Genomic DNA, 25,655 nt, shown 5'->3' with positions numbered 1-25,655 from the left:
TTTGGGACCAATCCCTCCAGAATCTTCCAGTTGTAAATTTTCATGTATCTAAGGAGTACAGTTCGAGGGAATTAAGGTACTCCCAGTAATTTAGGTGGTTGACTGAGTTTATGAGCCGTGAAAGTTCTCGGTATATTTTCCAGCTCACACACACTGAGGTCCGGAGTTCGAATCTCCAGTACGGCTGGAAAACATTAGGACATGTTTCCATAAGACACCTGCTGTCTCTGTTCACACATCAGTGTAAAATTGATACCTGGGTGTTAGTGGACTGGTGTGGGTCGCATCCTGGGGCAAAACTAATAATAATAATAATATCTTTATTTACTACAAGTACATGTACATGGTATACAGACCTAACTGACATCAATGACATACTACAATATAGAAAGCCCTTTGTTATGCTGAACATTTCGGGCAAATTAGGTCAGTGTCCCAGGATGCGACCCACACCAGTCGACTAACACCCAGGTACCCATTTTACTGATGGGAAACATAGACAACAAGTGGAAAGAAACACGCCCAATATTTCTACTCAGGCTGGGAATCGAATCCAGGCCCTCGCCGTGTGAAGCGAGAGATTTAACCACCAGGCCTAATTTGCCCGAAATGCTCAGCATAACAAGCGACTTTCTGTATAGTAGTATGTCATTGATGTCAGCTAGGCCTATATACCTTGTACATGTAGTAAATAAATATATTATTATATTATTATTAACCTACAACTCGTTAGGCCCCATGAAGAGGGAGGTAGAACTTAATAGGGCTTACGATATGGTTACCCTTAACAACCCTAACAACAACAACGTTTCAAAGAGTTGCCTCGTGTTCTCTAAGTCATAAATATGACCAACGCACTCGAGAGTTACGTCAATCGTATCCTTATTAGCACTTAGGCGTTTTTTGTTTTTGTCAATGGTAGTTTACTAATCTGTGACCAGTCTAGGTCTGCATAGTGGTACAGTCATCGTAACTGCACTGCTTTCAATTTTTTTTAAGATATCCAGGGGTTAAGTCATCGTAAGTTTGTTTAGGTACAGGTACACATAAGTACAATAATGATATACAGTACAATAATGATATACAGTAACATATTTGTAAATTACCAAGGATAGCCCCCCAAAAAGTCAGACAAAATGACTTATTTTCATTTTTGTGTATCAGTAACAGTAATCAAGAACCCCAGTGAGTTATCCTAGATAATTTACACAATGTGTGATAATTGACCCCTCAAGGGAGGTTCCTTGATGCTGGTGAGGGGCTCCTGATCTAGGGAATTGGATCTGTGCTCCAGTTCCCTGAATTGATCCTGAATATTTTCCACCCCCTCCCACCACATGCGCTGTATAATCCTGCGGGTTTAGTGCTCCCTCATGATTATAACAATAATGATAATTGCACTTAGGTGTACTTCTGCCTAAATAAACTTATTTAATCTTTACGTTAGTACCCCTTGTACGGTACAATGGTTGCAATAAACATATAATTACTGTAGTTGTACACATGTTTTATCTCTAATGACTAATGCAGCATGTTAATATATTCACAATATAAATTATATGCCTACATATTGGTTGGTTATGTATTATGTCTGAACATGATTGTCACAACTAACCTTTGCTGGTATTATATGAGTACAAAGAGGAAGCTTGTCTCTCTCACTCTCTGCTGACGGAGGATCAAGCCTCCACCACATCATGTGCTGAATGACCCACACGGGTTTAGTACTTAACATGAATTAAATAAACAAAACAAGCAAGATGCAGCACTACAACATGTTTCCTTATACCTGTTTCCCCTGTTCATGTAACAGTAAGTAAGTACCTGGGTGTTAGGCAACTGTTATGGGTTGCATCTTGGGTGACAAGACTGAAGAATTCCACTGGAAATAAGACAGATAGTCCCTGATGCTGCACTGACTATTGGGTTATCCTGGGTGGATAAACCCTCCAAACAAAATCTTGTCTTATCTTACTTTAATTATTCACTTGTTAGATTTGTTCTTAACCCTTGGTTCAGATCTTGTCTCTGTTATAACAGCTGATGGGAGGAATATTGTGGTAAGTTTTACATTAATTAATTTATTATCAGTTCTAAGTATCCATCATTAACCTACCAAGAGTTTACTTAAAAAAAAATTGTGGGGAAAAGGGTAATTTTTGTCTTTTTAGCTTATCATTTTTGCTAACAGTTTCTTGAAACATTTTTGTTAACAGTTACTTTTAACATTTTGTAAGTAATTCCTTGTAACTTTGTAGTAACACTTCCTAGAAAAATTTTGTTAACAATTCCTTGAAAATATCTTTCAACATTTTCCTAGCAGTTCCTTGTAATTTTTTATTAGTCTTTCATTGTAACATATTACCATTCCTAATAACATTTTATTTAGTATGATTTTGTAAAATTCTGATACCTGCTAGCTATTACTGTCGTTTTTTGGGTCATCCTACCTTAGTGAGAGAGGGTAAGTATATTATAAAGCATTTTAATAAAAATACAGTATATTATAGTAAAAAGTTCAGAAATGTATATCTTATGATGAATTTTTCATAGTAGACCCTTGTATTACATGGATTTATTTGGCACGTTTTGGTTATTACACTGTTGAAAAATTGCAGCATAATTTTATACAACACTTCATAAAATTAACTTAACACAGCTCGGTTTGCGGGAGGGGAAAAAATTTGGAGTGTCGCCCTTGGGATATTTCCCTAGCACAAGCTGCCACCTGGCTGTGGGTGAGACCACTGTCTCTGTGGGGCTGCACCAGGCTTCAAGGCAGCAAAGGATCGCTTCACCTTGCTCCTTTGTGATAATGCATCAGGTGATTTCAAGTGTAAGCCCATGGTTATTTACCACTCTAAGAATCCTCGTGCTTTGAAAGGTGTAGATAAAAACGCCTTACCAGTAATTTGGAGGTCAAACCAGTCAGCATGAATGACAGAGGAAATATTTATTGACTGGTTTAAGCATAACTTTATTCCTGAAGTAAAGTTTTACCTGCACAGCAAGGACCTTGCATTCTAGGCTCTCTTCATTCTTGATAATTCCTGTACTCATCCACAAGCTTTGCTGGATGTGGCCCCACATATTAAAGTTGTATTTGTACTTCCAAATACAAAATCTTTAATACAACCAATGGATCGGGTAGTTATTAAGTCATTCAAATGTAATTACACAAGAAAAGTGATGAAAATTTAGTTCCATCAGCGGACTCTGACTTCAACCTGGCAGTACCAAGCTTTTGGAATTATGTATAATGTTCTACAGGGTAAAAGAAGCTAGAGATCCATTACAGAATTTATACACACTCCAATACAACCATTGACTTTAGTACCAGAACCTTAACCATCCTCTTCTGCCGACAACCAACAACCATCCACCTCAGCCCAGTAGGGCCACACCATGCATCCCCACTGATGAATTTGTAGTGAGACAAAACAAGGCCTGACAAAATTATAAGTTATATCAGATTAGGAATGTAAGAAACAAAAACATTATCATTTTTATTTTTGTAAGATCTGGATATCTAAAAAAGTTGTTGCTTTTGGGAGGGGGGGAGGGGGGGTTCCCAGAAATGTAACCCTATTTTTCCCATAAGTTCTTCACTTTATATAATACAGATTTATCTAAACTAGCATTTTCAGGAACATAACTACTGTGTAATATGAGGCTTTACTGTATCATTAAAAAATATGTAATCTTATCATTTAATAACCCTTTCACTTTCTCAACCCCTGCTCACAAACTTGCTCTCAGTGTCAAAGAATTTAAAAATTTTTTCTAATGGTAATGAAACCAAAAGTATGAAAATTGATGGAAAACTTATGAAATTACACTCTCACAATGTTAGCAGTCTTGGTTATATTTATGCATCGGCGATTTCGCCTACTTTGAGCCCTATTTGTGGCCAATTCCATTGTTCCAGTCGACTAAACTCATAGCTATTTCGCTAAAACTCCTTTTGTACTATCGATTGAGTACAAGAAACTGCCTGTTTACTTAAGGTAAGTACTTGTTTTCTAACAGAGTTGTGGATGCGTGAAACAATCTCCCGAGTAGGATGATCGAGGCTAGGACCTTGGGTGGCTTTAAAAAGAGATTGGACAAATATATGAGTGGGAGGGGCTGGGTTTGATTGGTGTCATTGGGTATGGGAGGATATTCTTGGGAAGCTTTGAGTAGGGGTCGTTTTGATAAGGACCTGCCTTGTATGGGCCAGTAGGCATTCTGCAGTGTTCCTCCATTTTTATGTTCTTAAAGTATTGGTTTGGAAATAGGGTAGTTGATGAGTGGAACAGTCTGCCTAGTAGGGTTATCGAGGCTAAAACCTTGGGTAGTTTCCAATTTAGGTTGGATAAATACATAAGAACATAAGAAGAACATAAGAACGAAGGAACACTGCAGAAGGCCTACTGGCCCATGCGAGGCAGGTCCAAGTCTCCTACCGGCTTAAGCCAATGCACCCAACCTAGTCAGGTCAGGTCACATTGACTTAAGGGAGGAACACGGCAACCGACCTGGTAGCACAAGCTATCAGGTCTAACTCACACCCACCCACATCTACTCATGTATTTATCCAACCTATTTTTAAAGCTACACAACGTTCTGGCCTCTATAACGGTACTTGGGAGTTTGTTCCACTCATCCACAACTCTATTACCAAACCAGTACTTTCCTATATCCTTCCTGAATCTGAATTTTTCCAACTTAAAACCATTGCTGCGAGTCCTGTCTAGGCTAGATATTTTCAGCACACTATTTACATCCCCTTTATTTATTCCTGTCTTCCATTTATACACCTCAATCATATCCCCCCTAATTCTACGTCTTTCTAGAGAGTGCAGTTTCAGGGCCCTCAGTCTATCCTCATAGGGAAGGTTTCTGATACATGGGATCAACTTTGTCATCCTCCTTTGTACATTTTCCAGAGAATTTATATCCATTCTGTAATACGGTGACCAAAACTGTGCAGCATAATCTAAATGAGGCCTAACCAAGGATGTATAGAGTTGAAGAACAACCTGAGGACTCCTATTATTTATGCTTCTTGATATGAAGCCAAGGATTCTATTAGCTTTATTGCGAACACTTATGCACTGTTGTCTTGGTTTCAGATTACTGCTAACCAGAACTCCTAAATCTTTTTCGCAATCCGTAATATTAAGATCTACATTATTTAGTTTATATGTGGCATGGTTATTGTCCTGTCCAACATTTAGAACTTTGCATTTGTCTATATTAAACTGCATCTGCCACTTCTCCGACCACTGCATCAGTCTATTCAAATCTTCCTGGAGTGCTCGAATGTCCTCGTCAGAATGAATTCGACGGCCTATTTTGGTGTCATCGGCAAACTTGCTGATGTCGCTCTTTATGCCCTCATCTATGTCGTTTATGTAGATTGTGAACAGCAGGGGGCCCAACACTGACCCCTGTGGAACACCGCTCGTGACGCTTCCCCACTCTGATTTCTCCCCATTTATGCAAACTCTCTGCTGCCTATTTGTCAACCATGCCTCTATCCAGGAAAAAATTTCTCCTCCTATTCCATGTGCTTTAATTTTCCTCAATAGTCTTTGATGTGGGACCCTGTCAAAAGCCTTACTGAAGTCCATATACACAATATCATATTCATTACCATGATCTACCTCCTCAAATACCTTAGTGAAAAAAGTTAATAAATTCGTAAGGCAGGAACGCCCCTTTGTAAAACCATGCTGAGATTCGTTGATTAATTTATGCTTATCAAGGTGGCTACGAATTGCCTCGGCAATTATTGATTCCATAAATTTTCCCACATGAGTGAGAGGGGTTGGATTTGAGTGGGACTTGCACATGGGTAAATAGAATTATCAAAGATTATTTCTTGGGTAGCATTGAAAATTGAGTTGGGCAAATATTTGGTTAGTGGGATGGATTGTGAAGGACCTGCCTAGTATGGGCCAACAGGCCTGCTGCAGTGTTCCTCCTTTCTTATGCTCTTAAATTGGTAATTTGGCCAATTCATACAAAATTCAAGGAAGGCCATTTTCAGAATAGGGTTCAGAATTAACCCTTTCAGGGTCCAAGGCCCAAATCTGGAGTCACGCACCAGTGTCCAAGAATTTTCAAAAAAAAAATTTGTTATTTTTTCTTATGAAATCGTAGAGAATCTTTTTGTGAAGGTAATAAAACAAAAAGTACGAAATTTGGTGGAAAATTGACGAAATTATGCTCTCGCGAATTTTGATGTGTCAGCGATATTTACGAATCGGCGATTTTGCCGACTTTGACTCCCATTTTAGGCCAATTACATTATTCCAATCAACCAAATTCTTAGCTATTTCACTAGTATTACTTCTATTCTATCGATTGAGCACAAGAAATCGCCAAGTCAACTGTTTCAACTACAAAATAAAGTGATCGGAAATTGTTAATTTGGCCAATTTAACACAAAGTTCAAAATATTCCAATTTCAAAATAGGGTCCAGAATGAACAATGTAGGCATTCCTGGCACTAAACTAACATTTCCTCTGTTCATTAGTTATGTTTTGAGGCTTTACAAATAAATTCCATTTTGATTTTTTATTCACAAAATGAATTTTTATTCACACCAAAAAATAGAAGATTTACTGTTATGCAATACTGTAATAATTGTATACATATCATCACCATATTTGTGAATATATATTAGACTCACCAGCTGATGTGTATTAGACGTGTGAGGTCGTTTGTTTACTCTTGAATATCGGCAAAAATTTAACATTTCCGCTACTTTGAGCTCAGTTTCAAGCCATTTCCAATGCTAAAACCAATCAAAATCATCTCTATTTCTGTAATATGTCTTCCATTCTATCAAATGAGACCAAGAAATCGCAAATACAACAATAAAAAACATACGAAAAAACACTGCAAAGTTGCTGTTTTAATCGAAAAATCATGATTTCATTTTTTTTCTCTCATTATACACAGTGTGCTGCAGGATCTGTTTTATGTGGTGCACACATACCACATAGATGTATTCTCTCATATCTAGGCCCAAATGTACCACTCACAGTGTATCAGAGTGAGCTGAGCTCATGGCGTAGATCTATGGTTTGGACCCTGAACGTAAAGCCGTAGATCTACGGGACGGACCCTGAAAGGGTTAACATTGCAAACATTCCTAGCACTACAATACAGTAGACTGTCATTTAACACGGTTTTGTGTGGCATGTTTTGGTTGTAATACTATTGAAGAATTGCGGCAATTTTTGTACAACACTTCATAAAATTAACTCAACATGGTTCAGTTTGCAGGAGGAGAAAAAATTTGGAGCATGCGTCCACCCCAGACACTCCCACCACACCCCAACACTCTCGCCACCCCCATCCCAGCATTCGTTCATATTTGTCCAGTTCCATTGTATTAGGAACTAGCTGTGTTTGTGAATAGTGTTTTGACATTTTAATTGCCATATCTTGTATCTGCCAAGCAATCATGGCACCCAGTACGCATACCAGTGTTGCCGAAAGTGGCAAGAAAAGTTATAAATGTTTAAGTCTTGAGAGTTAATGAAGAAAATAAGAGATATTAGACAAGAGATAGCCTGAGGCCTTAATGAAGCGTCAGTTTGTACAATTAAAAAGAATGAGGTAAGTATGTACGAGTTTGTGTGATGAATGACTGACTTGACTGACTTATTGACAGACTTGACTGATTTACTGACTGACATGACTTGCTGACTGACTTAAAGTTACACTTTTTTACTGAGGAGGACCCTGACAAATCTAAAAGCAGTGCTCTGAAACATTGTCTATTGCAGCTGATACATTATCTTCAGCTGTATAATGTACTGCAGGGTAAAATAGCCCAGAAATCCATAACAGAATTTATGCACACTCCAGTACAACCATCGACTTCAGTACCAGAACCTCTGCAATCCACCTCAGCCCAGTAGGGCCACAGCGTAACTCTCCACTCTCTTCACAATGATCAACAGACACCAGCACTCACAATTTAAGGTAAGAAATACTATTATTTCTGTTGCATTTGTAGTCTTAAGCAGTTAAAACACAATATATCACGACAATGAACTGCAATTACACATTCACTTTTATTTTTGTAAGATCTGTTGGTCTAAAAAAAACATTTCTTTGGCTTTTTGGGGGCTCCCAGGAACATAATCCTATTTTTCCCGTAAGTTCTTCAGTTTGTATAACACTTTTTTAACTACCACGGCGTTTTCAGGAACATAACTACCATGTTATACGACAGTCTACTGTAACATTTTCTCTGTTCATTAGTCATGTCTCCAGGCCCCTCTTATATTACGCTGGCTTTCCATTTTGAATTTTATTCACACAAAAAATAGAATATTTACTGTTACGCAGACTACTGCATTATTGTAAAAATGGTACAAGTAATATCAACATTTGTGAAAGCACATTAGACCCACCAGTTGATGTGTATTGGACATATGACGTGATTTGTTTACTCTTGAACATTGGCAAAAATCAAACATTTCCACTAATTTGACCTCAATTTCAAGGTACTTTTATTCTGTAAACCATTCAGAATCATCTCTATTTCTGTAATACATCTTTCATTCTATCAAATGAGACCAAGAAAATGAGAATATAACCATAAATACCTTACGAAAATACACCACAAATTCGCTGTTTTAAACCAAAAATAGTTGCCGTTTTTTTTTTCTCATTATGCACTGCAGTGCTACAGTTTTTTTTTTTTTTTTTTTTTTTTTTTTTTTTTTTTTTTTTTTTTTTTTTTTTTTTTTTTTTTTTTTTTTTTTTTTTTTTGAAACTGCACACACACTGACCACTCAGACCCATTCTCTCATATGTAGGCCTACCAGGTATCTCCCACAAGACTGTAAACCGCTAGAATTTTGGTGTCATATTACGGGATTGACACTGGCTTACAAGCCGTAATATTATGAGACCAACAGTGAAAGGGTTAAGATTAGAAAACTTGTTTTTATTATATATTTTGACATTTTACAGCAGTTTGAGGCATTTTGTGAAATATGTACAACATTTGAAATTTGTTGCTGTTATCAAAAATAATAGATGCATTATACTTAGTTGAAAAATTTTTCAAAATTTTAAGCAGAGTGCACTCTAAACTGCATTGAAAGGAAGTTATTGTCCTTAATTCCACTATTTCATATTCACTGAAAATTCTTGATTTTTTTTTTTTTTGCAATATTATTTTTTTTTTTATTATCACATTGGCTGATTCCCACCAAGGCAGGGTGGCCCGAAAAAGAAAAACTTTCACCATCATTCACTCCATCACTGTCTTGCCAGAAGGGTGCTTTACACTACAGTTTTTAAACTGCAACATTAACACCCCTCCTTCAGAGTGCAGGCACTGTACTTCCCATCTCCAGGACTCAAGTCCGGCCTGCCGGTTTCCCTGAACCCCTTCATAAATGTTACTTTGCTCACACTCCAACAGCACATCAAGTATTAAAAACCATTCGTCTCCATTCACTCCTATCAAACACGCTCACGCACGCCTGCTGGAAGTCCAAGCCCCTCGCACACAAAACCTCCTTTACCCCCTCCCTCCAACCTTTCCTAGGCCGACCCCTACCCCGCCTTCCTTCCACTACAGACTGATACACTCTTGAAGTCATTCTGTTTCGCTCCATTCTCTCTACATGTCCGAACCACCTCAACAACCCTTCCTCAGCCCTCTGGACAACAGTTTTGGTAATCCCGCACCTCCTCCTAACTTCCAAACTACGAATTCTCTGCATTATATTCACACCACACATTGCCCTCAGACATGACATCTCCACTGCCTCCAGCCTTCTCGCTGCAACATTCATCACCCATGCTTCACACCCATATAAGAGTGTTGGTAAAACTATACTCTCATACATTCCCCTCTTTGCCTCCAAGGACAAAGTTCTTTGTCTCCACAGACTCCTAAGTGCACCACTCACCCTTTTCCCCTCATCAATTCTATGATTCACCTCATCCTTCATAGACCCATCCGCTGACACGTCCACTCCCAAATATCTGAATACATTCACCTCCTCCATACTCTCTCCCTCCAATCTGATATCCAATCTTTCATCACCTAATATTTTTGTTATCCTCATAACCTTACTCTTTCCTGTATTCACTTTTAATTTTCTTCTTTTGCACACCCTACCAAATTCATCCACCAATCTCTGCAACTTCTCTTCAGAATCTCCCAAGAGCACAGTGTCATCAGCAAAGAGCAACTGTGACAACTCCCACTTAATGTGTGATTCCTTATCTTTTAACTCCACGCCTCTTGTCAAGACCCTCACATTTGCTTCTCTTACAACCCCATCTATAAATATATTAAACAACCACGGTGACATCACACATCCCTGTCTAAGGCCTACTTTTACTGGGAAATAATTTCCCTCTTTCCTATGTACTCTAACTTGAGCCTCACTATCCTCGTAAAATCTCTTCACTGCTTTCAGTAACCTACCTCCTACACCATACACCTGCAATATCTGCCACATTGCCCCCCTATCCACCCTGTCATACGCCTTTTCCAAATCCATAAATGCCACAAAGACCTCTTTAGCCTTATCTAAATACTGTTCACTTATATGTTTCACTGTAAACACCTGGTCCACACACCCCCTACCTTTCCTAAAGCCTCCTTGTTCATCTGCTATCCTATTCTCAGTCTTACTTTTAATTCTTTCAATAATAACTCTACCATACACTTTACCAGGTATACTCAACAGACTTACCCCCCTATAATTTTTGCACTCTCTTTTGTCCCCTTTGCCTTTATACAAAGGAACTATGCATGCTCTCTGCCAATCCCTAGGTACCTTACCCTCTTCCATACATTTATTAAATAATTGCACCAACCACTCCAAAACTATATCCCCACCTGCTTTTAACATTTCTATCTTTATCCCATCAATCCCGGCTGCCTTACCCCCTTTCATTTTACCTACTGCCTCACGAACTTCCCCCACACTCACAACTGGCTCTTCCTCACTCCTACAAGATGTTATTCCTCCTTGCCCTATACACGAAATCACGGCTTCCCTATCTTCATCAACATTTAACAATTCCTCAAAATATTCCCTCCATCTTCCCAATACCTCTTACTCTCCATTTAATAACTCTCCTCTCCTATTTTTAACTGACAAATCCATTTGTTCTCTCGGCTTCCTTAACTTGTTAATCTCACTCCAAAACTTTTTCTTATTTTCAACAAAATTTGTTGATAACATCTCACCCACTCTCTCATTTGCTCTCTTTTTACATTGCTTCACCACTCTCTTAACCTCTCTCTTTTTCTCCATATACTCTTCCCTCCTTGCATCACTTCTACTTTGTAAAAACTTCTCATATGCTAACTTTTTCTCCCTTACTACTCTGTTTACATCATCATTCCACCAATCGCTCCTCTTCCCTCCCGCACCCACTTTCCTGTAACCACAAACTTCTGCTGAACACTCTAACACTATTCTCATGTACATATTCTCATGTTTTTTTTTTATTTTCTCTCAAGAAATTTACTTTTATTAAAATACATACATAGGTACATGGTGTAAAACCATATACATATGTATCCTACATCTTATATGATACTGCTTGTAGCTTTTAATTTTAGTTTTTGTAAATGTATTACAATACAGTATCCATTGATGTGACCTAATACAGCACTTTCAATTGGTATTTTACCAGTTATACTTCTGAGTATTAATAGTGAATAAAATGCTGGGAGCAAGAGTCTAGTAACCCCTTCTCCTGTATACATTACTAAAGTTAAAAAGAGAGACTTGTTTCTTCCTTTTTGGGCCATCCTGCTTCAGTGGTATATAGCCAGTTTGTTGAAAGAAGAAAGAAGAGAAAAGGAACCCTCTACTTATATTTTGTGGACTGTTTTGTGTTTTACTTTTGTATGACAAGAATTCATCCACATTTTATTTTTGTGTTAAAATTAAGAACATTTAATTTTTATTGCCATATTTAGGATCATCTGAGATATTTTAGCTCAGAAGTACTGTAACAATTTCTTTTTATTTTCTTTATTAAACTTTTATCATCTTTCATGAAAAAGCCTTGATTTGATGAGTTTTCATTACTTTGCTACAAGAAATTTGCTTGAGAAATTGTCTCCTTATACTGCTAAAAGTTTATGCTAGCAGTACCAATAGTTTTGGAGAGTAAAGTCTTCACCAGCCTGCCCATCATTTATGTTACAGGCAGGGGTTGGAATTAATAAGTCAGTATTATGAAGTGTGTTATTCATTGTGATATTGCTCAGCATTGCTGTGTACTGGAATTCTAGGCAACATATGAAGATAAGTGTGTCAGCACACTTCAAGCAAAACAATTATTGAATGAATGATAGTAATGTGTTTTCTTCTTTAGGCACAGCCATTGAAGTACATTACATTATAAGCTTTTAAGGGTACATTATAATCTTGTATGAATAGTTTTTTTTAGGCATTAACAGATAAATATTAGAAATTTTCAAACACTTGGGAATATTCTTATTCTAAACAGTACACATAACCTGCACATACGAGAATGACACTTATGACGATGTTTCAGTAATTTAGTATTTTAAACTTTACATGTATTTAATTAGAGGCAAGACAGAACAGAATTGCATATGAACAAGGAGGCTTTAGAATAGGTAGGGGATGTGTAAATCAAGTGTTTACATTGAAGCATATATGTGAACAGTATTTAGATAAAGGTAAAGAAGTCTTCATTGCATTTATGGATTTAGAAAATGCATGTGATAGAGTGGATAGGGGAGCAATGTGGCAGATGTTGCAAGTGTATGGAATAGGTAGGAAGTTACTAAATGATGTAAAGAATTTTTATGAGGATAGTGAGGCTCAGATTAGGGTATCTAGGACAAATGGAGATTACTTCCCAGTAAAAGTAGGCCTTAGACAGGGATGTGTAATGTGACCATGGTTGTTTAATATATTTATAGATGGGGTTGTAAAAGAAGTAAATGCTAGGGTGTTGGGGAGAGGGGTGGGATTAAATTATGGGGAATCAAATACAAAATGGGAGTTGACACAGTTACTTTTTGCTGATGATACTGTGCTTTTAGTAGAATCTAAAGAAAAATTGCAAATCTTAGTGTACGAGTTTTGGAGGGTGTGTAAAGGTAGAAAGTTAAAAGTGAGCATAGTTAAGAGTAAGCTGATGAGGGCATCAAACAATTTAGATAAAGAAAAATTGGAGGAAGTATGGAAGAAGTGAATGTTTTCAGATATTTGGGAGTTGACTTGTCAGCAGATGGGTTTATGAAGGATAAGGTTAACCATAGAGCTGATGGAGGGAAAAAGGTGAGTGGTTCGTTGAGGCGTCTGTGGAGACAAAAAATGTTGCCCATGGAGGCAAAGAAGGGAATGTATGAGAGTATAGTGGTACTAACACTTATATGGGTGTGAAGTATGGGTTGTAAATGCTGCAGCGAGGAGGAGGCTGGAGGCAGAGATGTCGTGTCTAAGGGCAGTGTGTGGTGTAAATATTATGCAGAGAATTCATAGTGTGGAAATTGGGAGGAGGTGTTGAGTTACTAAAAGTATTAGTCAGAAGACTGAAGAGAGGTTGTTGAGGTGGTTCGATCATTTAGAAAGAATGGAACAAAATAGTAGAATGACTTGGAGAACGTATAAATCTGTAGCAGAAGGAAGGCAGGGTAGGGGTTGTCCTTGAAAAGGTTGGACGGAGGGAGGTAAAGGAGGTTTTGTGGGCAAGGGGCTTGGACTTCCAGGAAGTGTGTGTGAGAGTGTTAGATAGGAGTAAATGGAGATGAATGGTTTTTGGGACCTGATGAGCTGTTGGAATGTGAGCAGGGTATTATTTTGTGAAGGAATTCAGGGAAACTGCTTAGCTGGACTCGAGTCCTGGAAATGGGAAGTACGTACAATGCCTTCACTTTAAACGAGGGGTTTGGGATATTGGCAGTTTAGAGGGACATCTAAACTGTCATATCTGAGCACCTCTGCAAAGACAGTTATTATGTATGAGTGATGGTGAAAGTGTTGAATGATGATGAAATTGTTTTCTTTTTGGGTCACCCTGCCTTGGTGGGAAATGGCCGATGTGTTAAAAAAAAACTCTGGATATATTTTTATATCTTTTCATTTTATATTATTTTTCTGGATTATTTGCTGTTTAATTGTAAGTAAATAATAATTAGATGGCAGTGCTATACTGTATTTAATTTTTATTACACAATTTAGGGAACATTGAAAGGCTTTGATCAAACTGTGAACCTGATCATGGACGAGTGTCACGAGCGGGTCTACAGTTCTCATCGAGGTGTCGAGCAAGTTATTCTGGGGCTTTATGTCGTCAGAGGTGATAATGTGTGAGTAAATCATCAAACTAATGAATGAGATTTGTTGTACTACTGTAGAATTTATAATGCTGGATAGTTTTATGTTCTTTGATATGCCACCATCAGTATTTAATTTATTTTGTATAGTAATTTTTTAAAAATTTACTTTTTAGCACTTACTATTCTATGTCAGATACTTTTACCAGCCTAGGTTGGAATGTTATGTCCTCCTATCTTGCTAGTTCAGCTTTTGAATTTGAACACCAAGTCAATTCCTTTCCATTCAATGGATATTTTTTTTAGCTCTAGGGGGAAGCAGCACTCCAGATCTAGTGGAGCAGGCTCCACGAGGTGTCTGGGCCATGTTAAAGTGATTCTAATGGCGTTTGATTCCACAAAGCATAAAATACTTACCCTTGTAAAAGGAAAATGGTTTTTCTCTGCTGTTAAATGGCATCCCCTTCCCCATCTCCTAATTCCCATTTAACATAAGTTCTTATGTCGAGTGAATGACAAGTCAAAACCTACAACTGGTGGGGCTTAGTTGGCAGGATCCATGTGATTGACTTGGGAATTTGATTAACAATCACTTGGTGCCAACTGTTGAGCGGAAAGAAGGACTTTTAGCACTTTTAGGCTGTATTGTTTGTGAATGGGAGGCTAAGTGGCTACTATGGGCCCAAAGTAGTGTAGAGAATCCTCTTTTTCATTAAATGTAAATAAGTGCCTCACTGAAATCTAAAACTTAACATTTATGTTGAGCCCATTTAGGATTCCATGTTGCACATAGACTCTTAGCCCTTTGACTGTTTCAGTCGTATATATACATCTTATGAGCCAATGTTTCCGACATATTAATACGCGTAAATTCTAGCGGCTTCAAATCAAGTGGGAGAAAGCTGGTAGGCCTATATGTGAGAGAATGGGTCTGCGTGGTGGGTGTGCGCCCTGTGAAAAAAAATCTGGGACTCAGTGGTGCATTGCGGGAAATCCATCTTGGTAGTCCATTTTCACCATGCCTCGCTGTAAGAAGTACCTCACTCTTTGCCAAATTGGAGGTCTACTGTTCCCAAGTGATAGTTCTAACAGCGATGGAAGTGCCAGTGAAAGTGAATTCCATGGTTTTCAAGAGGGTGTGACCGAAAGCAGTGCCCAGGATAACGTAATTAGTGATGAAAACCCAGATGACCCACAACCTTCCACCTCTGGTGCTGGGCCGTCTCATTCACGTTCACCTGTACCAGGACTCGGATCTGAGCAGTGAAAGTGATAATGATAGGGATTTCCAAGTTATTGAAAATAGCTCGAGTGGTGACAGTGAGGGGGAATATTCGCCAGTGAAACAGCAGTATGTACGGCGCAGCATGCATTCTGGTAGTGTGCCATGTGCCCTTCCAAGGCAAAGGAGTAAATCTCGGAGTACATCCCGTGGCCCTACACCATGACCTGAGAGTGAAGATGATGATATTGTTACATTGGGGATGTGCAATGTGCGTGGGTAAGAAGGTGATGCTGGTGGTGGTGTTGGCGGTGGCATGAGTCATGTGACACCAGCAGCGGGCCACGCTACTACCCACGCTGCTAACTCAGCATAGCCACAGCCACCCCCACACTCCCACAACATCCACAACCACAACCACCTTTCAATATCCAGAACCCACCAGCAGACCACATCTGGGATTGGCAGCAAGGTGACAATTTTGTTCCCAGTCCCCATGACTTTGATGAAACACAGAGTGGAATACGGCCATCGTGTACACGGTGACAATGCCACTGAACTGGAATGCTTTCAGTTATTCTTTGATGAACCCCTGATGGAAATTATTGTCAGGGAAAGCAACACATACTATGAGTACACCATGGCAAATACAATTCTTTCACCAAGGTCACTGCTACACCAGTGGAAGGATACAACTGTGGCAGAGATGTAACTGTTCTTTGCCACAATAATGCTTATGCCACATGTGTACAGTGGACCCTCACCTAACGATATTAATTGGTACCCGAGAACGAATATCGTTAGGCGAGTTTTTTAGTGTTAGCCGAGGCAAAAGTTAGCATTAAAATGTATCGTTAGGCGAATTTAATGTTATGCGATGCGTTCGTTAGGCAAGGGTCCACTGTATAAGCATACTGTCACCACATACTGGTCAACAGAACGCCTGATTTCAACCCCAGGTTTTAGTGATATTATACCAGTGAATTGTTTTTTGATGCTGAAGTGACAGATTATATAAGATCAGGAATGTATTTATGTACCTGAAACAAAAGTGCTGTATGTATTTTTATCCCTTCAGGAAGCTTGTTATTGATGAGTCATTGATTTTGTTCAAAGGCAGACTGTCGTTCAAGCAGTACATACCAAGCAAGAGGAAACGCTTTGGTATAAAGTTATTTGCACTGTGTGACTGCAAAAGTGGTCTGGTTTTGGATATAATTGTGTACACAGGCAGTAATACATTGAGAGATACCAGGAAGTTATTGGGTATCTGGTGATGTGGTTAGAACAATGATGGAACCATATCTTGGTAAGGGGCATATATTATATACTGATGACTGGTACACAAGCCCCATACTCAGTGATTTCTTGCAAGTGAACATGACAGACGTGTGTGGCACAGTGCATGGTAATCATAAGCATATACAGTGGACCCCCGGTTAACGATTTTAATCCGTGCAAGAGGGATAATTGTTATGCGAAATAATCGTTATGCGAATGAATTTTCCCCATAAGAAATAATGGAAATAAAATTAATCCGTGCAAGACGCCCAAAAGTATGAAAAAAATTTTTTTTTACCACATGAAATGTTAATTTTAATACACACAAACTGAAAAAGGCATGCACAATTAAATGACACTTACTTTTATTGAAGATCTGGTGATGATTGATGGGATGGGAGGAGGGGAGAGCATTATCTTCTTACTGTTTAGAAGGGGAATCCCCTTCCATTAGGACTTGAGGTAGTAAGTCCTTTTCTGGGGTTACTTCCCTTCTTTTTTTAATGCCACTAGGGCCAGCTTCAGAGTCACTGGACTTCTTTCGCACAAGATATCTGTCCATAGTGGCCTGTACCTCTCGTTCCTTTATGACTTGCCTAAAGTGTTTCACAACATTGTCAGTGTAATAATCACCAGCACGGCTTGCAATAGCTGTGTGAGGGTGATTTTCATCCATGAAGGTTTGCACTTCAAGCCACTTAGCACAGATTTCCTTTATCTTTGTAGTAGGCAACTTCTTCAATTTCTCTCTCCCCTCCTCTGAACCAGTTTCCCCAGGTCTGGCCTCTTGCTCTTGAAGTTGATCTATCAGCTCATCAACTTTGCAATCACCACTAGCATTGGCACACATCAACAAAGTAAGCCTGTCTTTCATAGGCTTATGTCCTGGGAGTGCCTTTTCCTCCTGAGTAATGTAGGTCCTGCTTGGCATTTTCTTCCAGAACAGGCCTGTTTCATCACAATTAAACACTTGTTCAGGTTTCAGTCCTTCAGTTTCTATGTACTCCTTGAATTCCTGCACATATTTTTCAGCCGCTTTGTGGTCCGAACTGGCAGCCTCACCATGCCTTATCACACTATGGATGCCACTACGCTTCTTAAATCTCTCAAACCAACCTTTGCTGGCCTTAAATTCACTCACATCATCACTAGTTGCAGGCATTTTTTTAATTAAATCCTCATGCAACTTCCTAGCCTTTTCACATATGATCGCTTGAGAGATGCTATCTCCTGCTAGCTGTTTTTCATTTATCCACACCAATAAGAGTCTCTCAACATCTTCCATCACTTGCGATCTTTGTTTCGAAAACACAGTTGAACCTTTGGCAAGAACAGCTTCCTTGATTGTCTTTCTGGTGCCCACAATAGTAGCGATGGTTGATTGGGGTTTCTTGTACAGCTTGACTAGGTCGGCTATACGCACTCCACTTTCATACTTATCAATTATCTCTTTCTTCATTTCTATAGTAATTCTTACCCTTTGAGGTGTAGGGTTGGCACTAGAAGCTTTCTTGGGGCCCATGGTCACTTATTTTCCAGAAACAGCACCGAAAATACTGTAATAATACGAAATATTCCGAGTGTATGCTTGGATGTTACCGCGGAGGCTGGCTGGTAAACAATGGGACGGCCGGCACATGTGAGGCTGGCTGAGGGCACATTGGACGCGTCTCGGACGAAAATCGGTAAGCAGGTTTTTAATCGGTATGCGCGGCAAAAATTTTGCGATAAAAGTAATCGGTATGCGGAAAAATCGCTATGTGATGCCATCGTTATGCGGGGGTCCACTGTACCTAGGTTTGACGCTGGCACTCGCAGAGGTGAGGTACAGGCCTTTGCTGCCAATGACATCATGGCATTTTGGTGGCATGGCAAACATGATGTCACATTGTTGACATCAGTTCACTGAAACAAAATGGCAGACAATGGCAGGCAGAATAGAGAGACCAATGAACCCATTCTAAAACCTGCAGCTGTCATGGACTACAACCTCAATATGCGCTTAGCGGACAAATGTGACATGCAGATTGGGCTTCCTGATTGTGTACGCAAGAGTTATAAGTGATACATAAAACTTTTTTTCCATCTTCTTGATATTTCCATGCTGAATGCTTATAACATATACAAGTTGAAGACCAACAACAAACCAAAATATGGTGAATTTTGTTTGTCAGTCATCAGACAAATAATATTCAAGTACCAAGGAGCAACACCTGCAATAGACCAGCGCCCACGAAATTACCAACACATGCCATCTCGTCTGAGGCCTGGTGATCACTACCCCATACAACTGCCTCCTACTGGTTTCAAGAAAAGTGCTCAGAAGAGGTGTGTTGTATGTGCACATACCACAAAACACCCACAAAAATGCAGAGACACTCGTTTTATGTGTGAGGAGTGTCAAGTACCACTCTGCATATACCCATGTTTCAAAGAGTTCCACAAGCTGCAGCAGTTCTAGGAAAGTGTTCAGTGACTGTACATATGTATATATATTATAGAACAATGGTAATAAACAATGTTTTGTATTGTTGGTTTGTGTAAACAAGTTTTGTAAACAATATAATAATGATAATGTTTCTGCAGTTATTGTGTTGTATACAATTAGTGTATATTTGAACAATGCACCTTACTTTGGTCTCACAGGCCACATAAGTTACTTAGAAAAAAAAATATTGGAAAATACAAGAAACCTTTGAATTGGAATAAATAAATAGTATACCCGGTGAGCGGCATTCGCTGCTGTTGCCATATGCGGCTCATTTTCTGCCAACTTTGTGCCTCTATATCTCGGTAAGTACCGATGGCAAAAATTTAGGGTTAAAACACTCGGTAAAATAATTCTAACATTTTGGTAAGAAAAAGTTTTTTTTTTTTTTTTTTTTTTTTTTTTTTTTTTTTTTTTTTTTTTTGAATGCTTTTCGACATCAGGAAATAGAATGACAGTTTCAGAAAGGGGCTTGCGACAGTCACAGGGTTAAGGGGACTCAACATAGCACAGTATATACTATACTGCATTTAGTGCTTTGACTGTCGCAACCCCAAATCCTAAAGTGTCTCTCTGTGTGGCAAAATTTTTGAAAAAAAAAAAAATCTTAGGAAGTGATAGAGAACCTTTTCCTGATGTTAATGACACCAAAAGTACGAAATTTGATGGAAAACTTACAGAATTACGCTCTCGCAAAGTTGATGTTTACGCATCGGCAATATCGCCAACTTTGAGCCTTATTTTCCGCCAATTGCATTGTTCCAGTCGACCAAACTCATTGCTATTTCTTTAGAACTTCATTTGTTCTTTCAATTGAGTACAAGAAACCACCCATTTACCAATTTCAACTACCCAATAAAGTGGTCAGAAATTGGTAATTTGGTCAATTTCACGCAAATTAAAAAAGATGCCAATTTCAAAATAGGGTCCAGAATGAACAATGCAGACATTCCTGGCACTAAAATAATATTTTCTCTGTTCATCAGTCACATTTCCAGGCCCCTCTTATATTACTCTTGCTTTCTATTTTGAATTTTTATACACACAAAAAATAGGAGATTTACTGTTATGCAGATTACTGCATTATTGTAATGTATAAATAATGTCAACCCATTCATGACTGCGTATTAGAATGGCTAATTGGACACTTATTGGATGGTGATGTCATTTGTTTACTCTTGAACATCGGCAAAAATCGAACATTTCTGCTATTTTGGGCTCAATTTCAAGGTCTTTTTCATCATGGAACCAATCAAAATCATCTCTATTTCTATAATATGTCTTCCATTCTATCAAATGAGATAAAAAAAAACGAGAATACAACCATAAGTACTATACAAAAATACACCTCAGAGCTGGTGTTTTAATCCAAAAACATGGTCGGAGTTTTTTTTTCTCATTATGCACTGCGTGCTGCAGGATTTTTTTATATTGCGCACACTGACCACACAGACCCATTCTCTCACATGTGGGCTTACCAGCTTGATTTGAACCCACTAGAATTTTGGAGTATAAACATGTCAAAAGCACTGGCTTGTAAGACGTATATATACGACCAAAACAGTCAAAAGGTTAAAAGACCAGTCATTGTTCTGTATGCAGTTTGTCCCATAAATTATCATGGTCTCTGTAGATATAGTGTTTGGTGTGTGTGTGTGTGTGTGTAATAACTTAATTTTAACACTAAGTTTGTTCATTAAATTTTTGGTATAATACAGAACTGTATTTTCATAATTTTGTATTTATTAAGAGTTTAACAAAGTTCTGATATTTCAATTTATTTGAAGTTGTTTTTAAAAGGCTATTTTCTGACAGCTCTTGTCTTTGTTAAAAAGCAATTAATTTCTTAAATAATTTATTTAATAATAATACAGTATAAGTAGAATTTAGTAAACTTTCTTGCAGAGCTCTCATTGGAGAAGTTGATGAAGACTTGGATTCAAGACTAGATCTTGAAAATATTCGAGCAGAACCTCTGAATGAGTGTAAAACTTGATATCCTTATTGAAAAGTGTATGGAAAATTAAGTGTAAATCTTACAAAATGCACTGGAAAGAATTATTGTCATATCTCACATAAAGAAACCAGATTTATGTATCAGAGACAATGATGTGTGATTTTAAGACAGTCAAGAAATTTGGCATAGCTGTAATGTGAAATATTTCATATACTACAGATGCCTCCCAACTTACGAACAAGTTACGTTCCAGAAGGCTGTTCATATCTTGAATTACTCGTAAGTCGTTATTTTGTCATTTTTCTATTGTTACAATTATTATTATTGTTTTTAATATCATCATTGTTTTTATTGTTCTCTCTCTTTTTGTGCTGTTGTTCATTGAAAACTTAAAGATATTACTGTACAGTATCAGTAATGTATGGTTCTTAGTACTAAAGCATATTTTAATAATAAATACTGTAATAAAAACTGTCTGTTCATGAGTCTGTATGTTCGTAAGTAGGGTAGCGTCTGTGGTTCACTTGACAGTAAAAACTACAATTAATAAAATATCTGGAAAATGGAATGCTGTCAGCTCAATAATAGTCAAAATTATTGCTCTGTTTTACTATTTTATGATGATGAGGAACATTTTCAATAAAACATTATAGTCAATAGTATGTACAGTACTTGTACTGTACATACTATTGACATTACAGTCAGTAACATAGTACAGTACTGTACTTGTACTGTAGAGCATCAGACTTTACTACTACATATCCGTTTTCATTTTAAGTTATTTCGAAGTAAAGCGATTCTGAAAAGCATAGTATTATAACAACATAATTTGCTTTTGTTACATGGTTTGTTTGATTTTAATATATAATCAGATCTAATATTGATGCTACTTGTTTTTTTGCTAACTTTTGTAAAATTAGCAAAGATAATAGAAAAAAAATGGTTATTCAATTCCATGACTAAATTTTACATTGTATGAGTATTTCTTGATTTTTTCACATACAGGTACTGTACTTAAGACTTTCTTGTTCTTTAAAAAATTTATGATCTTGGATATTCATATTATGTACTGCCCTGGATAAATAATAGGATATTCACATTATGTACTGCCCTGGATAAATAACAGGATATTCATATTATGTACTGCCCTGGATAAATAACAGGATATTCATATTATGTACTGCCCTGGATAAATAATAGGATATTCACATTATGTACTGCCCTGGATAAATAACCTATTTTGTAATACTGTACTGTAATATGGAAATAGCACAGCAGTTTCAGAGCTAATTATAAATCTTAAATGCTAATTAATGAAGAATTTGAATCTAATCATGATTTAAAAGAGCATTTTAGCAAGTTTTTTATTATGGAGGATTTGTGGCAGTTTAAGTAAATAATAGTACAAAACTAAGATTAAAATGTGTAGGATAGTATCCCAGTAATTTATTACTCAAAAATTATTATGGTAGCCTTTGTAATCTTTTGTAATCTATCATTGCTACCTTTGTCTGTATTGCTTTATTAATGATGGTTTTATGAGTTTTCTTGGTGTCTATTTTGTCCCTGTGTATGATTATAGATATATTATTTTCCCCTTTTTTCAAATGTTATGGTGACCAACATACTGTATCTGTTAGTTCAAGAACAGCTTTATGAACAAAGTTTCAGATGAAATACAATAACTATATAAAAAAATGTCCTTGAAAACAAAAATAGATGAAAATGTTTTGAATGTGAAGAAAGTGTACTGCAAAATGTTTGCAGATGATAATTTATGAAGATAAAATGGCATAGGATTTCCTGGCTTCTGTTGAGATGTGTGTCAAGTCAGCAATTAAAGATTCAAGGTTTAGGATTGTGCTAGAGTTGATAAGAATCATTCACAAATAACCTGCACATAGGAGAGGAAACTTAAGACAACATTTTGGTCTACCCTGGACCATTATCAAGTCACAACTGAGTGAGAGAAAAAAAGAAGAGAATGTCAGATTACTAGTCAGGAAGAGGGAGGGGGGGAGAAAACAGTTGTAGTTGTAGTCATAGTAATGGTGGGATGGTAGTAGAAGAATGACATTAGTAATAATAATAATGGTAGCAGCAGTGGTGGTAGTAGTAATGGTAGCAGAAGTGGCAGTGGTAGCAGTAGTAAGGTAGAAGTAGTAATGGTATTACTAGCAGTAGACAGAATATTTAAGAATGTAGAAGCAGTGAAAGAATTAGTAGTAGTAGTAGTGGAAGTACATAAGAACAAGAGAACAGAGGGTCACTGTATGATGTCTACTGGCCCTTACCTGTGGGCTCCTACAGTGCCCTTCTCTTCTCTTATACCTCCACTAGCTCTTAATTTGACTAAATTGTATATTTTGTTTTTTAATAGTTGACCACCCAAGTGAGGTCCTCTTGATCCAAGGAAGTGGACTTATCATTCCCTTAGACTGAACCTGAATCTTTGAATTACCCGGATGTTATGTAACCCATGTGGGTTTAGCACTTCTCCCTGATTAAAATAGCAGGCTACATGAAGGAAGATATAAATGCAATCTTCTAAAAAATTACCACGTTACAATAACATCACAAAAATGCTTAGCACATACAAGTGCAATAACAGTATAGTAGAACATGATCTTCAGTGTGAGATGCAGAAAGATGATTAAAATTAAAATACAAATCATTTGTTTGTGTAGCTGAAAGTTATACAGTTGACCCTTGAACAACATGGGGATCAGGGGTGCCGACCCCCTATGCAGTCGAAAATCCGTGTATAACTTTGACTTCCCAAAAACTTAACTACTAATGGCCTACTGTTGACCTGAAGCCCTACCAATAACAGTCGATTAACACACATTTTGTATGCTATATGTATTATGTTCTCCATGGGGAAGTGGAACAGAATTCTTCCTCCTTAAGCCATGCGTGTCGTAAGAGGCGACTAAAATGCCGGGACCAAGGGGCTAGTAACTCCTTCTCCTGTATATATTACTAAATGTAAAAGGAGAAACTTTCGTTTTTCCTTTTGGGCCACCCCACCTCGGTGTTGAAAGAAAGATGTATTTTGTACTATATTCTTATAATAAAGGAAATTAGAGAAATTGTATTCATCAATACCGCAAGTTTATGTCATCTGTTTACAAGATGAATCGTCTGTCTGTCTGTCAGTACCGACATCAATATTGTCTTATATGATACATACATAACATTGTAGATGTTATGTTTTACTTGCACTAGACATCAAAATGAATATTTATTATGATTTAATATTTCATCCTTACATTTGTTTACATTTCTCTTGACTGCAAATGCAACATGTACAATCTGTAATTGTTTATGTGCATAATAAATTCTGATAAATTTTAACTTTTTATAATAGATTTGTGTATATTTTATGGTAGTAAATGATAAAATAGACTAGTATCTACATATATTTTATGCATACATTAAATACCTAACTTTTTCTTAATTTTTTCGGTCAAAAATTTCCAATATATTTATTGAAGAAATCTGCATATAAATGGACCTATGCAGTTCAAACCCATGTTGTTTAACCCTTTCAGGGTCCGTCCCGTAGATCTACGGCTTTACGTTCAGGGTCCAAACCGTAGATCTACGCCATGAGCTCAGCTCACTCTGATAAACTGTGAGTGGTACATTTGGGCCTAGATATGAGAGAATACATCTATGTGGTATGTGTGCACCACATAAAACACATCCTGCAGCACACTGTGTATAATGAGAGAAAAAAAAATGAAATCATGATTTTTCGATTAAAACAGCAACTTTGCAGTGTTTTTTCGTATGTTTTTTATAGTTGTATTTGCGATTTCTTGGTCTCATTTGATAGAATGGAAGACATATTACAGAAATAGAGATGATTTTGATTGGTTTTAGCATTGGAAATGGCTTGAAACTGAGCTCAAAGTAGCGGAAATGTTAAATTTTTGCCGATATTCAAGAGTAAACAAACGACCTCACACGTCTAATACACGTCAGCTGGTGGGTCTAATATACATTCACAGATATGGTGATGATATTTATACAATTATTACAGTATTGCATAACAGTAAATCTTCTATTTTTTGGTGTGAATAAAAATTCATTATGTGAATAAAAAATCAAAATGGAATTTATTTGTAAAGCCTCAAAACATAACTAATGAACAGAGGAAATGTTAGTTTAGTGCCAGGAATGCCTACATTGTTCATTCTGGACCCTATTTTGAAATTGGAATATTTTGAACTTTGTGTTAAATTGGCCAAATTAACAATTTCCGATCACTTTATTTTGTAGTTGAAACAGTTGACTTGGCGATTTCTTGTGCTCAATCGATAGAATAGAAGTAATACTAGTGAAATAGCTAAGAATTTGGTTGATTGGAATAATGTAATTGGCTTAAAATGG

At 37.4% G+C, this 25,655-nt stretch overlaps 1 protein-coding gene across 2 annotated transcripts; it reads left to right on the top strand.

The window, feature by feature from the left end:
* Nucleotides 1-757: 757 nt before the first annotated feature.
* On the top strand, nt 758-24,349 carry LOC128688689 (U6 snRNA-associated Sm-like protein LSm8). 2 transcript variants are annotated; one of them, XM_053776664.2, is made up of 4 exons: nt 758-876; nt 2,020-2,060; nt 14,215-14,342; nt 21,206-24,349. In XM_053776664.2, the coding sequence occupies exons 1-4, from the start codon at nt 846-848 to the stop codon at nt 21,294-21,296; spliced, it is 291 nt and encodes a 96-aa protein (XP_053632639.1). In that variant the 5' UTR covers nt 758-845; the 3' UTR covers nt 21,297-24,349. The 2 variants fall into 2 exon arrangements, with proteins under 2 accessions (XP_053632639.1, XP_053632640.1); XM_053776665.2 differs by lacking the exons at nt 758-876; nt 2,020-2,060 and adding an exon at nt 7,838-7,987.
* The last annotated feature ends 1,306 nt before the right edge of the window (nt 24,350-25,655 follow it).

The sequence above is a fragment of the Cherax quadricarinatus genome, chromosome 13 (assembly GCF_038502225.1).
Source record: "Cherax quadricarinatus isolate ZL_2023a chromosome 13, ASM3850222v1, whole genome shotgun sequence".
In the NCBI taxonomy this organism is placed as follows: Eukaryota; Metazoa; Arthropoda; class Malacostraca; order Decapoda; family Parastacidae; genus Cherax; species Cherax quadricarinatus.
The sequence above is the reverse complement of the archived record's forward strand: the minus strand, read 5'-3'. Positions and strand labels throughout refer to the sequence as shown.

Coding starts and splice junctions, on each gene's coding strand:
- LOC128688689 (XM_053776664.2), top strand. CDS start 846: ATGACCAACGCACTCGAGAGTTACGTCAATC. Junction 877..2,019: donor ACTCGAGAGTTACGTCAATC/GTATCCTTATTA, acceptor CCCTTGGTTCAG/ATCTTGTCTCTGTTATAACA. Junction 14,343..21,205: donor GTCGTCAGAGGTGATAATGT/GTGAGTAAATCA, acceptor ACTTTCTTGCAG/AGCTCTCATTGGAGAAGTTG.